Here is a 15219-nt window from a genome sequence, read left to right on the forward strand (position 1 = left end):
GGTCGGGGCAAACAATTGCATGCGGTTAGAACACAAACTCACGTTCATTTTCCAAAACAATTTTAGATTCTTTGATCTACTTTTACTATTTTTTCAATTTCATTGGTCTTGGCTTCTTGCCGGAGCAAATGAACCTGAGCTACAAAATGCCTTTCCCAATATGTCATTAGCAAAATATAATAATTTAAAGGTAGACATTTAGGTGTGAGACGATCGACCAAGTTCAGTGATATTGACAAAAAATGAACTTTTCGAGGAATTCAAAACCAAATCTGGCCCTTTGGGTGAGCACCAGTTATGTCATGCGATGAGCTTATATTACAGTAGACAAACGGTGCCGAGTCACCGTGTGCGCTGTTGGTTCAGCAGGACCGGTTGACCGATCTATATATATACGCTGTTTCATAATCATAAATTCATAATCTAAAATTTCAATGCATCTTATCTCAGCATTGGGCAATCATGATGCTAGCAGCAGTCTAGATGAGTTGCATCGGCAGCCTGTACCTAATCTTGGACAGACTTTTCGTGGCATCAACTTGATTACTCCGGATTAGTATGAAAAGATGCTCCAACTTGCTTCACATGAGTACAGAACCTGGCGCCACAGCAGATAATCCAAACGGTATAGGAAGAGAGCATCTCTACAGTACCGTTTAGTTGCTTATACTTAACCTAATCTTCATGTATTATTGTACACCTGTCACCTGTCCAACTGGTATAGAAAGAGCGAGCATCCTATTGTATTGTTTAGCTGTTTACTTGACCTATTCTTTCTGTATTATTGAGTGCGTACAATCCATCAGCATGTTGGTTGGGGCCAGCGTCAACGAATCAATTCACCCGACCCAACAACCACCTGAGGATCCCCCTGATGAGCTTGCCCAAAGCTCTTGCCCTCGTCGATTCCGTTGGGAGGGACAGGCTCAAGACCAAGGGGCTCAGGGTGTTGCTCTCGCAACTAAAGGATACCACCTACGATGCTACGCCCATGCTTTAAAGCTGGACCCACATAACCAGCGAACATCAGATTTTTAGGCATGACAAATCGACTGTTTTTCATGGCAAGTTGCATTCGACGGAGATGGCAAATTTAGTTGGCGAGTATGAAAAATCCGACTTAATTCATTTTTTGCTAGGAAAATTGTCGTGCCTGGAAACTAAATTTGCCATCCTCAAATGGCCATGAAAAACTTTCGATTTGCCATGTCTAAAAAACCGACATCAGATGTTTAGCCTTTCCGTTAAAGTTTTGGAAAAGGAAACATTTGACCTCATGAAATGTCCAAAATTTTGGAAATTCTTTGGTTTTTGAAACATCAAAATCCCAGTCAAACTTGATGAATTTTACTCTAATTCAAATTAGTTTTGAAATTACTTTGAGTTCGGTCCGGACTTTCAAGGTTGCAAATATTTGGAAACCCACTGACACTACCAAAGTTCCATTGAGATTTTGAGGTTTGCTCTCTCTCGTTCCAACCTACCACCGTCGCGCTCGCGAATGAGCTCTGAGAATCTCTCTCGATGTGAAATGATTTTCCAAAAGTAGTCCTCTTAGCCAACAATGCCTTGCCACAATTGATTCTTTGCACCCATTTCTACATTCATATTTTTTTCCAGATGGAACCTACCCATGTGGAGGCGTTTGGGGAAGCAAATCTATTCTGGTTTAGGTTTTGCATACTTGTACTTTGCCATTTAATCTCTATTTTATTTGAAATTCAGCTAGTCTCAAAATATTATATGCAATTACATTTTATTTACAACTTATTATTTTCCACATATTACATCCGCTTTGAAAATATTTTTCAACTATATTGTGTATTAATCTCGGTTTCTAGAAATATTAACTGAACTTACATATGTTTTTTTACTTCGGTTTGCAAAAACAAAGTCCAAGTTTCCATTACGGTTTCATTTGTGCCTCTATCACATTTTCAGCTCGTAATGAATGGATCTCAAAGAGGAAATCCAAAATGCTTTACATGTGAGAAACTCTATAAACCATGATGAAACACCTTCAATTATATGTCATACCATAAAAATAAATAGAATGAACCTTTCAAGAAACCTCTTTCACATTAACCATGTGTCACATTGACATGAAATAAGTAAAACATGTTCAATTAGATTCATTAATATTACTTTCCAAAACATTCCCAAGATTGATATTTGAAGATTTTAACACCATGAATAGTAATATCCAAACTAATAAAAAACAATCTTTAGAATCAAACTAAAAAGGCATGGGTAGATATGATGACACCGACTGCAGAGATACCCACTACTCACTTACTCAGCAGCCTACGAGAAGACAAAATTAAGGTTGAGAGGGGCCAACCCCCCCCCACTAATAAAAACTTATAGTTTCAATAGAATATATTCATGCTTAAAGGAAAAAATAAATCATATTCTATGTATTTATACTGCAAGTGCACCAATCATATGAATTGCCTACTAGAAAATAAATTGGGCCTGCCCCTAATGTGCCCCCCAAGCTAGTTGTCTCAGTTGTCAAAGAGGAGTAAGGTAGATGGACCAAAGGAGAGAGGAGGTATTGAAAAATGGGTTTATACAGGCACACGTCTCAAGCAATGAAAATATGGGTGATAGATTCAATTCTAGTAGAAAGCATCTCCCTGGGAAAATCACATCCAATTTGCAGTAAAACTTGAAAAAAAATATGGATCATGTTACTAAGTTCATCATCTTTGAACCGATCGATCATGACACATGTGTTGTAGTGAGCACATGCTAATGCATGTGGGCACTTTCGCTTGTGATTCATGGAAAAAGCTTTTATAAAAGCATGCATTAACTACAAAGAGTTTCAGTGTATAATGTATGGTAGGCATAGTACAATTTCCCAACAGAATAAATAAATTTAACAACAATAGTATAATTGTCCCATCCTATATATACCACAACAAATATGCACTCCTGTCAAGTAATGAGGTTATACTTTATATACAAAAGTATATTTTTGACCCTCAAGTTTACAAGAACTCGACATATGTCCCTCATCCTTTTTTGGTCGAGATTCCGTCCTCATGCTTATAAACTGGAGAAATTTCATACCAAACCAAAAATGTGAAAAAAAACTGCTTATGTGTCACTTGTTTAGATGAGGGAGAGAGAGGAAAAGGAGGAAGGTCCTAAGGGCTTAGCCAAAGTACATATATTGACAAGATACCAAAGAAGTGCCTTCTAGAACATATATATAAGAAGAGAAACAAGACTTGCAAGATATTCATACAATACATGACATGTACAACATTCTTAAAAGGCGATTTTCAAATGTATATACATATAACATAAAAATACCTCGCTTTTCACATCGACATGGGAAATGCATGTTTGAGAGTTAGAAATGATTGAAAATCAGAAGCAAATAGTTCGTCGTAAATGCATACAATCTTACTACATCACATATAATTATATTGGTAGGAACATCAAACGCTAGTTTACATCTTGAGCTCCCCGTAAGGTCCTTTCAAACAGTAAATGTGCCATACAAATTGGAACCCATCGTAATTAACGATCCTAGGTTATTATGATGACGTCGACTGGAGCTCAACCAATGAAGCATACACTCCATCTTTGATGTTCATCAAGGACACATGACTTCCTTTCTCTAATATCACACCATCATGGAGAACTGCAATGGTATCAACGCCTTTGATCGTCGATAGGCGGTGCGCCACAATAATTGTTGTTCTGCCAACCATAACATGATTTAAGGCAATATGCACAATCCGTTCAGATTCAACATCCAAGGCGCTAGTTGCCTCATCGAGTAGTAGTATCTTAGGGTCTTTTAGTATGGCCCTTGCAATAGCCACCCGCTGCTTTTGGCCACCAGATAGTTGTATCCCTCTCTCTCCAACAGAGGTGTCATATCCATGAGGAAGGCTTGATATGAACTCATGCGCATTGGATGCCTTCGCTACTGAAATGAGCTCCTCCTCCGTGACTTCCCCATTCTTGCCATAGGCTATGTTGGCACGGATTGTGTCATTGAAGAGTACAGGCTCTTGGCTCACCAGTCCAATTTGGTCCCTCAACCATTTGATGTTTAATTTGTTGATTCCCCCTCCATCCAATAAAATGGTGCCTGAAACTGGATCATAGAATCTCTCCAATAGTGCAATTACTGTTGACTTGCCACTACCACTCTCTCCAACAAGTGCAACACTCTATACAAGACCATAGAAGAAGTAAGTGGCTCATTACATGCATGAATGTTGAAGATATAACAATGCGATGCGAATACGTGAAGTGGGTAAATTAACCTTGCCGGTCGAAATGTGAAGTGTAAAGTCGTTGAAGATGAAAATATCTGGGCGAGTTGGGTAGTTGAAGCTGACATGTCGGAAATCAATGTCACCCTTGACCTCATCTAATGTAAAACCCTCATTGTTGCTCGAGTCAATTATTGACTTCAGGTCCAGCAAAGCAAATATAGACATAGCTGAATCCTTTGCTTTATTTGAATCGGAGACCATAGCACTTGTTTGAGATACTCCCATAGTTGCCAAAACTAGTGCAAAGAAAACCTACAAAGTATGACTTACTATGTGAAATGACATTGTGAAAGTTATGTCTGTGGTTAAAGATGGAGCAATTATGAAAATAAAATAATGAGAAGAGAATCCTCAGCAAGAAACTGTACTACTAAAAATGCATTTGCGTACCTCAAAAATGTCACCAAAATTTGATTTTCCATGGCGCACGAATTGCCCTCCGACATAGAAACAAAGACCATACGTAAGGTACAACATCAAGTACGAGAAACCAAATCCAATACCCCCAACTACTCCAGTTTTGAATCCTTGATTCATTGAGTCTTCACACTTATGATCATATATTCTTGTAATTCTTTTCTGTGAACAAAATGAAGCGACGGTCCTTATACTAATAACTGCATCTGTGGCCACTTGACTCGCATCTTCATGCATCATCTGGAGAATGAGCAATCCTTTGAGAATGTGAAATAACAACTTTCTAGAGTAAGTGTTGGTTCTTACTAAGCATGACAGAGTAAAACAATAAAGACTACACTTTATCAACACCAGTGAATATTTTTTTAGTTATTGGTATTTTATCTTTATCTTACTGTTGTATACATGGAGTTATTTTTGTTGACTCTTCCACTTACCTTTTTGCCTTGCTAAAAATCTTAAAGAGGACATTTAATGGCTAACTAATTGAACAACAAATCTCCCCACATAACAAACTAAGTTCACCACCTCCATAGAACTTTCTAGTGAATATGGATCATGAAGTAGGTTAGAATATGAAAATGTGTGGTTATGGATCCAAGGGCGCATTGCAATGTTCTAAGTCAAGTGGAACACCGCCATGACACTAGCCAAGATGAAACATGGATGTGCACACATCATATGAGATATATGAAGCAAGCCAAGCCAACGTCCCTGGCTTAAAATAATTCGTAGAAAATCAAGGACCGAAAGTTGGCATGCTCTATTTTATTTAGCCAGAAAGGTGTGTCTTATAAATAGCAAGACTCCACATTTTTTGAACACTGGCAACTAACGTACTTGAAATTACTTTGACTAAATAATATGCATAAAATTTCTCACAAGGTACTTCTAGAATATATCGTTTTCTTGGCTTTTCATGCACATTATATATTATAGTGCAAATAAGTTGTGAAGTTGCATGAAGACATTGCCTATGCACAAAGAAACGACATATATAGAATTACAAGGTGCGTAACATTTAGTTTTAGGAAATCATTCTCAAAACGTAATATTACTTGAGGAACATCCCAATAGTTTTCTGTAAATGATTACCTTAGCATCTTGACTAAATCCACCTATGAACTTCACATGGGCATAACCTTGTAGACCCACAAGTGGAATCACACATATTAGGATCAAAGCAAGCTTCCAATCAGCTATCATAGCAATGAAAACTCCCGTGACAAGTGTGGAGATAATCTGAACAATTAAGGACAAGTTATCTCCCACTAAACGCCGAACATTCAGAGCATCAATTGATAGTCTTGCACCAAGTGCGCCGCTGTAGGATATAGTTTTAGAAATTATATTACGTGAAATTAAAGTTCAGAAAACCTAGAGGAAGAAGAAATTAACCAAGAGAAAAGCTGCAACACACCTGGAATTTCTCGGATCATCAAACCAAGCAACTTCTTGGTGCACAATGCTTTGAAATGATAAAGCCCGGATGCGCTCTATAAGCTTTCCTCCAGCTATTCCAAACAAGAAGAACTCTGCTGGTATTACGATTATCGATATGATACCTATGACAACACATATGAGACCCCAAAAACTAGTATCCTTTTTTAGTTTATCCGGTGGCTCATAGAAAGCTTTAATGGCACTTGAAAGCATTAAACCAAACATTGGGAAAAGCACTCCATGAATTGCTGCCGCTAAGGATCCTAGTAGAAGAATTGGTACCTCTGGCTTATTAAGAAGAGCTAGTCGTACCATGGGAGATTTTTTTGGGAACACACCATCACAATTGTACTCTTTCTGATTCTCCTTGTGTGTATCATTTCCTCCAGATGATTCAACTGCGCTAGGTAGTCCGAAGGGGAGTGTGAAAGAGTGCCTGCTACTGCTTCCTAGAGAACCACTAGTCGATCGCTTCATTGACAGGCTTGCACTTTTAGACCTTTGAGTAGACAATCGACGATCTATTCTTTGCTCTTCATGGCTTTCTTGTAGTAGAATAAGTTGAGAGTATGCACCATCTAAGTTTAGTACTAATTCATCGTGGGTACCTAAATAAAAGTACATTTATATATGTAAGAAAATGATCAATTTAATTGAAATATTCCAAACATGTGATTGATAAAAAGTGAATGATGCGAATGTAATCCCGACCTTGCTCAACTATCTTTCCTTCTTGAATAACTGATATGCAATTAGCATTCCTAACGGTACTTAAACGATGTGCAACCACAAGCGTACTTCTATCAACCATGATCCTATCCAGTGCCACCTGAACTATTCTCTCTGCTTCCACATCTAATGCACTAGTAGCCTCATCTAACAAGAGTATTTTGGGGTTTTTAATGATTGCTCTAGCGATTGCAATCCTTTGCTTTTGTCCCCCTGAAAGTTGAGCACCACGTTGGCCAACCATTGTGTCATACCCCTAGCACGAGATAAAAATAAATATTAGCACTCAACTGAAATAGAAGAACTCAGAATTAAACAACTATTTTCACGCACATTGGGCAACTTATCAACAAAATTTGCCGCATTAGCAATCTCAGCAGCTCTCTTAGTCTCATCCATTGTTGCATCTTCTTTGCCATATGTTATGTTATCTTTAATTGATGTCATAAAGAGCAAGGGCTCTTGGCTAACAAGACCAATTTTCGCTCTTATTGAATCAAGGTGCAAACTCTTGATATTGATCCCGTCAATCAAAACCTCACCAGCCTGCGGATCATAGAATCTCTCTACAAGACTAACCACTGTTGACTTGCCACTCCCACTCTCCCCAACTATAGCCATTGTAGTGCCAGTAGGCACATGTAGTGAGAATCCATCAAATATTAGTTTCCCTGGCCTTGATGGGTAGCTAAAGTACACATCCTTCAACTCAATATCACCCCTCATTTCTTCTAGTTGTTTACCAGTATTGTCATCATGATCAATATCTGGTTTCCTCTTGATTATTCTAAACATTCTGTGTGCTGCTGATTGTCCTTCTGCAAAGGCAGTCATACACGGGGCTGCATTACCTAAAGATCTGCATCAAACAGTCAGTATCTCTTCCACTAATGTGTTATAGGACATATGAATTCTAGTTCAAGGCAAGAGAAAGAACTCACGCTGCCCCAGTCATGATTGCTAATAGGACAGTGAGGACTTGTCCTCCTGTGTATCCTTTTGTAAGTACCAACTTCCCACCATACCATATGGCTAGGCCATAGCTAGAGAAGAGTGCAAAGAAAACAGAACCCATTCCAAAACCATTGGTAAGTCCTTCCTCAACAACATTCTCATATGATGTGTGTATTAGTTTACTGTACGCTTCTATGGCCTGCTTCTCCCCATTGAAAGAAACAACCTATTTTGTGGATATAGCCACAAGGTAACTTAGTGAGCACGCAAACAATTATTTATGCATACTGTCCATTGGATAAAACTTTAAGTTGCTTTGTGAATTGAACTTACTGTTTTTATGGCACCAATTGTTTGTTCGACAATATTCCCTGCATTACTGTATGATGCTTGACTTCTGCTTGTTATTTTGGTCATCATTTTTGTCGCTATTCCTGCAGCAAGTACAACTGGAGGTATGCATGCCAACATGACAACACATAGAAGCCATCCTTTCATAAAACCTATAGTGAAACCACCAATGAAAGTAGCCACAAGTTGTTGGAACTTGCCAACCTGAAAATTTTCATGGTGCACATCTATGTCAGTTTAATACGAGTTACTAGAATACAATGAATAGTGAAGACAATTTTTCTTATGCGCTCAACATTTGACTTCGAGAAAGTCCTTACCTTTTCACCAATAGCATCTTGAACTAGCACAGTATCACCGGCCATTGTTGAAACTATTTTCCCGGTTGTCATTTGCATGTCAAAGAATGAGATATCCTGTCTCAAAACAGATTTGAGGTAGAGAGATCGAATTCGTGCCGCCTGCCTTTCGCCAGTAATTGTCCAACATGACACCTCTGCACAGACAACAATAGTTATTTTACATTGACATGATCAACGATATATTGCTTGCTATGATTGAGTTTGCCTGATAGAAGAGTTACATGAACCGAAAAAAGTCATCCATCTTCTTCCACTTGAAATGTAAACATTTTTATATTGAACAGTTTTTCTATTCTCTTTGGACAAGAACTCTAGGAAATAGCTTGGAATTTTCAGCCACATCGTTAACTACTTGCAAATTTAAATCACTAGTATGTGCGCTTCTCAAACAAGGTCAAGATCTGTGGTATCTCAGCAGGAGGATAATCCACATGCTCTGCATCGACCAAGGTGCAAACATACATGAACAGGTTGACAAGGTATGCTGATGCTCACGGAGAAAGGAGATGACCGCTGCTCCGATTCCCAAGTAGACAAAGTTCAAAACAGCCTGCATAAGCGAAATGACAACAAGGTGAAAACCGTCGCCCTTCGTTTACCGTCTTACAACCATGCAACATGCGCAAGTAAAGAAATCAAACTATTAGTTTATGCAGAGATGTGATGATGCGTGCTAAATAAAAGATCCTTCTGCTTGCTAGAAGTTCTTGCGATTGGTGGTGAACTCGGTAGACAGGTAAAGTCAACATACAACAAGTATCTTAAACTAAGAATACTCGCCGTGATAACCTAGCTGCAAGACAAAAGAATACTACTAGTACTACATGGAAATTCATGGACAAAACTGATGAAGCGACGGTAGACTTCATTAAACTGAGGACTGGGGATGTATATATAGTTATATACTTACTTTGTTGACGCGGTGGAGCACGTTGGCGTCGGTGGCGCCGCCGAAGGCGTCCACGACGTCGCCGAAGATGACCGTCATGAGCGGCTGCGAGACGCCGTTGGCCAGCGCGGCCACCGTGCCGACCAGCATCAGCAGCAGGTCCTTGCCGTCGGCGTGCCGGAACAGCCCCGTGAAGGACACCTTCCCGACGCTCCCCTCCTCATCCTCCTCGCCAGCATCCCTCCCGTTGGCAGCCGGTGTTGCGTCCATTGTTATACCTAGCTCGTAGCTTCAAGCTTCAGCTGTGTGTAAGTCTGATCGATTCTCACGGTTCTTCTAGTACTCATCTGCAGGGCGGGTATTTATGGGACAGGCCGGTCAACTCTCGCCTCTCGGAGTGGGTGGCCGGAATGCTATACCGCTGCCGTACTCTGGTGGCTCTTGCCGGCGGTTACTGCAGAACCCGAAGACTTTTTTTGGATCAGCCCCCCGGTTCTATTTCCAGAGAAAACGAAACCAGTGATACGAGGTTCAGTACGGCAGGGCTTGCCCGCAGACCAGCATTTCTGCAAGCCAGGTTTCGATAATCCGGACACTTTGAGCGGCCGCGTTTTGATAATCAGTATGCATGCTACCCTGGTAAATCTGGGTGCAGTGGATGATAACCTGGGGTCTTCGCCGTCTTGGCTTTTCGCGTGCTGTTTTGGATCAGGGTGAACAACACGGCTCTTCTCTTCCACCTGGGGCCTGCTCTCTCTCTCTCTCTCTCTCTCTCTCTCTCTCTCTCTCTCTCTCATCTTTTTATCTCTTCTTCAAACAGATTTTTCGCCCTGCTTTATAAATAAAATAAAAACAGGTGAGCCGATATAAGATGGTGAGAAAATCCTTCTACTAAGCAACTAAGAGAAAAACAACATCCAAGAGAGTGACGAGAACGCCACTCACTAACGTTGAACATGAATACAGGAGTAGTCGTCACACCTAACAATAGGCAACTGAGACTACCGAATAGGCATGAAACCGCGCCTCCATAGGAAACCACCGGACACTGTAACCCGGCCCACACCAAGCTATCGTCCGTGAGGGCCGCCTGCCCTCTCACTCCTGGTCACAAAGCGCCGATGCTACCAGCAGCAGGGCCGTATCTGAAAAAACGGGGGCCCTGTGCCAAATAAAAAAATTTAGGTCCTTGATAAAGTCACTGGCAATTAGGAAAAGAAGATTTTGGCACAAAGTGATTCATATCAAAAAGCGTTTCTCAAGACTAAATTAGTACAATATATATGTATCTTGTTGCTGTGTAGTTGAAGTGCATCTTACAAGAAAGCTACTCTCAAAAGTAGACATTAGTGCATTACTTATCACAGAACATGCCATCTTTCTTCTCTAAAAAAACAAAAAAAAACTTGCCATCCTTCTAGCATTCTTTTGATACAAAATATTAATGTTTTTTTTTCGTACACAATGTTCTTCAAAATGACATGATTCTTTTGCTAAAAAACTTATCAATAGCACCTTTTCAAGATTGAGTTATTAGTTCGCTATAAGCTTATATGATGTAAAGTATTAAAAATAGAACATAGAAACAAAAAGGGACGAAAAGAACTTTGATTTATTTGCGAAGAAGACCATGTGCGGCCGGTGGCAATGTGGCTGGTAGTCTGGTTCAGGGTCTCATCGGGCAAGCATTTCGACTTGGACTCCGACTCCAATTGGTACATCCAGGTCACAGCATAGTAACAAGCAGCAATGGAATGTAAAGAAGCATGGAGGATATGACATACCGAGAAGAAACCATCGAATAAACAGAAGGTTGATTGAGGGTGTAGGTAGCATACCTATACATTCCAACAGAGAAGCTACGAAGGAATTAATCCAAGAGAGTTGTGACGGTAGGAATGGATTTGCACGGCTCATTTGAAGTTAAAGAGAACACAGAGAAAGAAAAGGAGAATATGAAGGAGGAGAGGCGTGCGTGAGATGAAGTCCTAGGAGTAGTTACAGTGCAGGTTCTCAACCAGTCAAATGCATTAATTGGTCATTACAAGCTGTGAAAATCCAGTCAAATGCATTGTTAGGCCATCTCCAATAGGCTGTATGTTAGTTATGTTGGTAAAATGTGCATGTCGTCAACCAACAAGCTATCATACAACTACTCCAATAGGTTGTATCTAAATTATCCAGTAGATGGTAAGAAAATAAATGTGATTGCTCTCTATTTCACCTTGGAGCTTGTGCAAAGGTTGTTGGTTAATCCACATACAACGATGCTCTCTCTCCACATTTATTACATGCCACATCATCACTATGTTCTAGGTGGCAAATTAACCAACACCTATCTTACACTGTTGGAGATGAGATGCCCTGACATATCTCGGTATCTCATATCAACCTTCAATCATGTGTGGGAGTTGGATAACAAAACAAATCAAGTCAAATCCAACAGAGTTCTCGATATTTGACTAGATTTGAGGGTGTAGCTAGCATACCTAGTAGTAACAAATCAGGGGCCCTGTGCAGTTGAACATGCTGCACAGGTGTCCCGTACGGGCCTGACCAGCAGACAGGGATTTCTGAGGGCGGAGAGAAACATGCACAGGGCAGGAGGCCACCGAAGCGCACGTGGATTTTTAAAGCTCGGGTTTCCGGACACCCCTTGTCCTTACCCTCCAACATTGATTTGAGATCCGTGCTAGACAACTAACTTTGTATATCAGATTTTCTCTTTTTTGTTTCTTTAAAATAAAACAATATATGAACTTCAAACTTTGCAAGACACCAAAACATTCTAACTAGAATGTGGAAAAAAAGTTTCAGATTTTTTTGTCAAACATAAATATACGAAATTAGTTTTTTTGTATTAAAAATGTACTTTTTAGTATTTATATTGCACAAAAAATTCCGAAAGTTTTTTCCCACATTCTAGCAAGAATGTTTTGTTGAGCTGCTAAGTTTGAAGTTCATATGTTGTTCTATATGGGAGAAACAAAAAAGACAAATGTAATCGCACGAATCGCAATGCAAAAATGAGTGGCTAGATAAGGGGGTGTCCCAAAGCCTATGCTCTACAACATGTTTACCCCATGCCATAGTCGAAGAAGCTTCTTACCAGGATAGCATGCCCAAAGGTACTTGGGATTGATGACGATGCCCATCCCTCCGCCGTCGCCGAACTACTCCTCCACCGAGGCCACTCCCAATCCCTTCACCTCCTCGCGCTCCAACGGTGTAAAAGTAATTAAATGTGTATAGATTGCAGATGGACATTTGTATTAGATTCACATATGTATAGATTGTATATGGATATTTATATTAGATTCACATGTTTATAGATTATAGATGAATTTTAGATTTGATTCACATGTTTATAGATTATAGATAAACTTTCAGAATTGATTCACATGTTTATAGATTATAGATGAACTTTAGATTTGATTCACATGTTTATAGATTTTAGATTCAATTCACCAATTTTTTTGTCCATACATACTCTTTAATATTAATTGATGGCTTCAAAAGAGCGTCGAAAATATGGTGAAACGTTGATTAATTTCCATTTCACAACATTCTGACACTCAATGCTTTTATCTTTAGCACAAGTCATGCCCCTTTTTCGTCCATCCATACTCTTTAATATCGGTTGATGTTTCATACATGTAAATATTTTTTAGCGTTTTTATTCCAGTCGTCTCTCTTATCCATACGGAGTTCTCACATGCAAATTTATCTGGAGTGCTCAAACCATGCAGGGATTCAAAAGAGTGTCGAAATTATAGCGAAATGTTGAATAATTTCCATTTGGCAAAAATTCTGACACTCAATGTTTACATTTTTTTAGCACAAGTCATGCCCTATTTTTTCGTCCATCCATACTCTTTAATACTGGTTGATGTTTAATATTTGTAAAGAATTGGTAGACTTTTATTATATTCATCTCTTATCCATATGGAGTATGCACATGAATATTTATTTAGAGTGCTTAAACCATACAGAGCTTCAAAAGAGTGTCAAAATTATGACAAAACTTTGGTTAATTCCAGTTTGCAACATTTCTCACACTCAATGTTTTCATTTTTAGCACAGATCATGCCCCCCCCCCCTTTTGTTGATCCATAAGTTTTACTGCTTATTTCATACTTTAACTTATTGAACTATTCCATAACATGAACGTAGGAAACGAAGCAAACATGCCACTGGGGTGGCGACACCAGGCTAGATGCATGCCACAAGGTTCACCTCACTTGCAATGAAATCTGTGTAGATCTTCAGTATGACTTTGTGGAGTGGATAGTATGTTTTCATTCAATTAGTGCTATGCCTTATCATTTTGTAGTGTATATAAAGTTGCGCCCAGAATTATCTAATTTTTGTTTTCTTTTAATTAAGCTCATCGTATCCCTTGTTGGGGATGGGCTGAGTTCATGCATGTGGCCAACCTGCCCATCGATGTGGAGGACACAATTCAGTTTGAGATGACGCTGTTAAAAAATGGCATGCCGTTGACCCTTAGGGTCACCATCGAGGAATGGAAAATGTATTTCAATGGTCGAAGTTGGATTCAGATTGCCACAGAATTAGGGATGTAAGCTAGTAAAACAACAACCGAGGACCGCAGGCCCCCTTGGCCCCCGCATCGCTCCCGCATGGGCGACTCGGGCGGCGCCAACCCTAGCCCGCCGCCGGCCTCCCTCCCCCTTCTCCTCTACCTCGTCGCCGCCGGGGAAGGTGGCGGCGGGGATTTGCCTGCTCCGTCGTGCGCGGGGGGGCTCCGGAGCCGAGGCGGCGACCTCGGGTTGTGGCGCGATGCCGTCCTCAGCCAACGGCGGCCGCCCGTGCAGGTCGGCTGCCTTGGCCGCGCGAGCGGCAAGGCGGCGGCGGGTTGAGGCTGCTGGACGCCCGGTCGTGGGGGCGCCCGTCCAGATCTGACGCCTTCGCGTCCAACGCTTGGGTCCCCTTTCAGATCCGGTCTTCGGTCGTCCCAGCCTGCCGGCGCCGGGTTTGAAGATGGGGCTGGAGGCGGTGAAGTTCCCGGAGAAATCCAGGCCGATTCAGCCGGCCACGTTGGCGGCGACGCCCGCGGGCGCCGTCCCCTACCTGTAGGCGCCGTTATGGTACTCCCCTCCCCCTTTTGCCTTATTCCCCTGCTCGTTACCGGGCGAAAGCCAAAATCCTTCTGGATTGGGCGGCACCGACACCCGTGGCGTCGTCACCTTCTTGAAGGTCTCGCCTTTGGTGAGTTTTGGGGCGTTGGCGAGCTCGCTCCGTTGGTAGGCGTTTGGCGGCTGCGTGGTCGGAGTCTGCGGTGTTTGGGATTCCTCCATTGCAGCTTTGTCATCAACACTCTCGCCGTGCATTTGCCTCTCCTCGTGTGAAATTCCCTTTCAGTGCCCAGGTTCCCCTTTGTTGAGCTCGGAGTTGCATGTTGGCGGTGCTCTGGTTTGGTCTTCCCGATGGCAATGGTGGCGGTTTCCCATCTTAGCTCTTGGGAGAGCGTCTGTATCTTCCGACGGATCGGCGCCTCGTGCCAAGCGAGGGGGCAGGGAGCCCTTTCGGAGATGGAGGAGGTCGTATCCGTTTTGATCGCAGCCTATGGAGCTGACAATGTGTTACTTCCAATCTGCTAGTTGTGTCTCCTCAAGGCCTTCTTGGTGTCACTGAGCGGTGGACTGTGATCGGTGGAGGGCTTCATCCTCTTCAAGCTGCTCTTGGGCTTTAGTTTCTTCATCTTTGCTTGTAGATTGTATGAAGCTAGCTAGCTGTTGCAGAGCAC

At 41.3% G+C, this 15219-nt stretch overlaps 1 protein-coding gene across 1 annotated transcript; it reads right to left on the reverse strand.

The window, feature by feature from the left end:
* Nucleotides 1-3323: 3323 nt before the first annotated feature.
* On the reverse strand, nucleotides 3324-10074 carry LOC147982735 (ABC transporter B family member 4-like). Its single transcript, XM_087542666.1, has 12 exons — nucleotides 9471-10074; nucleotides 9056-9110; nucleotides 8519-8694; nucleotides 8181-8402; nucleotides 7835-8073; nucleotides 7227-7752; nucleotides 6876-7149; nucleotides 6142-6772; nucleotides 5817-6045; nucleotides 4695-4961; nucleotides 4293-4556; nucleotides 3324-4196 (listed from the first exon to the last, which is right to left on the reverse strand). Exons 1-12 carry the CDS (start codon nucleotides 9717-9719, stop codon nucleotides 3552-3554), a joined length of 3777 nt encoding a protein of 1258 aa, XP_087398792.1. The 5' UTR covers nucleotides 9720-10074; the 3' UTR covers nucleotides 3324-3551.
* Between the last annotated feature and the right edge of the window lie 5145 nt (nucleotides 10075-15219).

The sequence above is a fragment of the Triticum urartu genome, chromosome 2A (assembly GCF_056163025.1).
Source record: "Triticum urartu cultivar PI428250 chromosome 2A, HENAU_Tu73, whole genome shotgun sequence".
Lineage (NCBI taxonomy): Eukaryota > Viridiplantae > Streptophyta > Magnoliopsida > Poales > Poaceae > Triticum > Triticum urartu.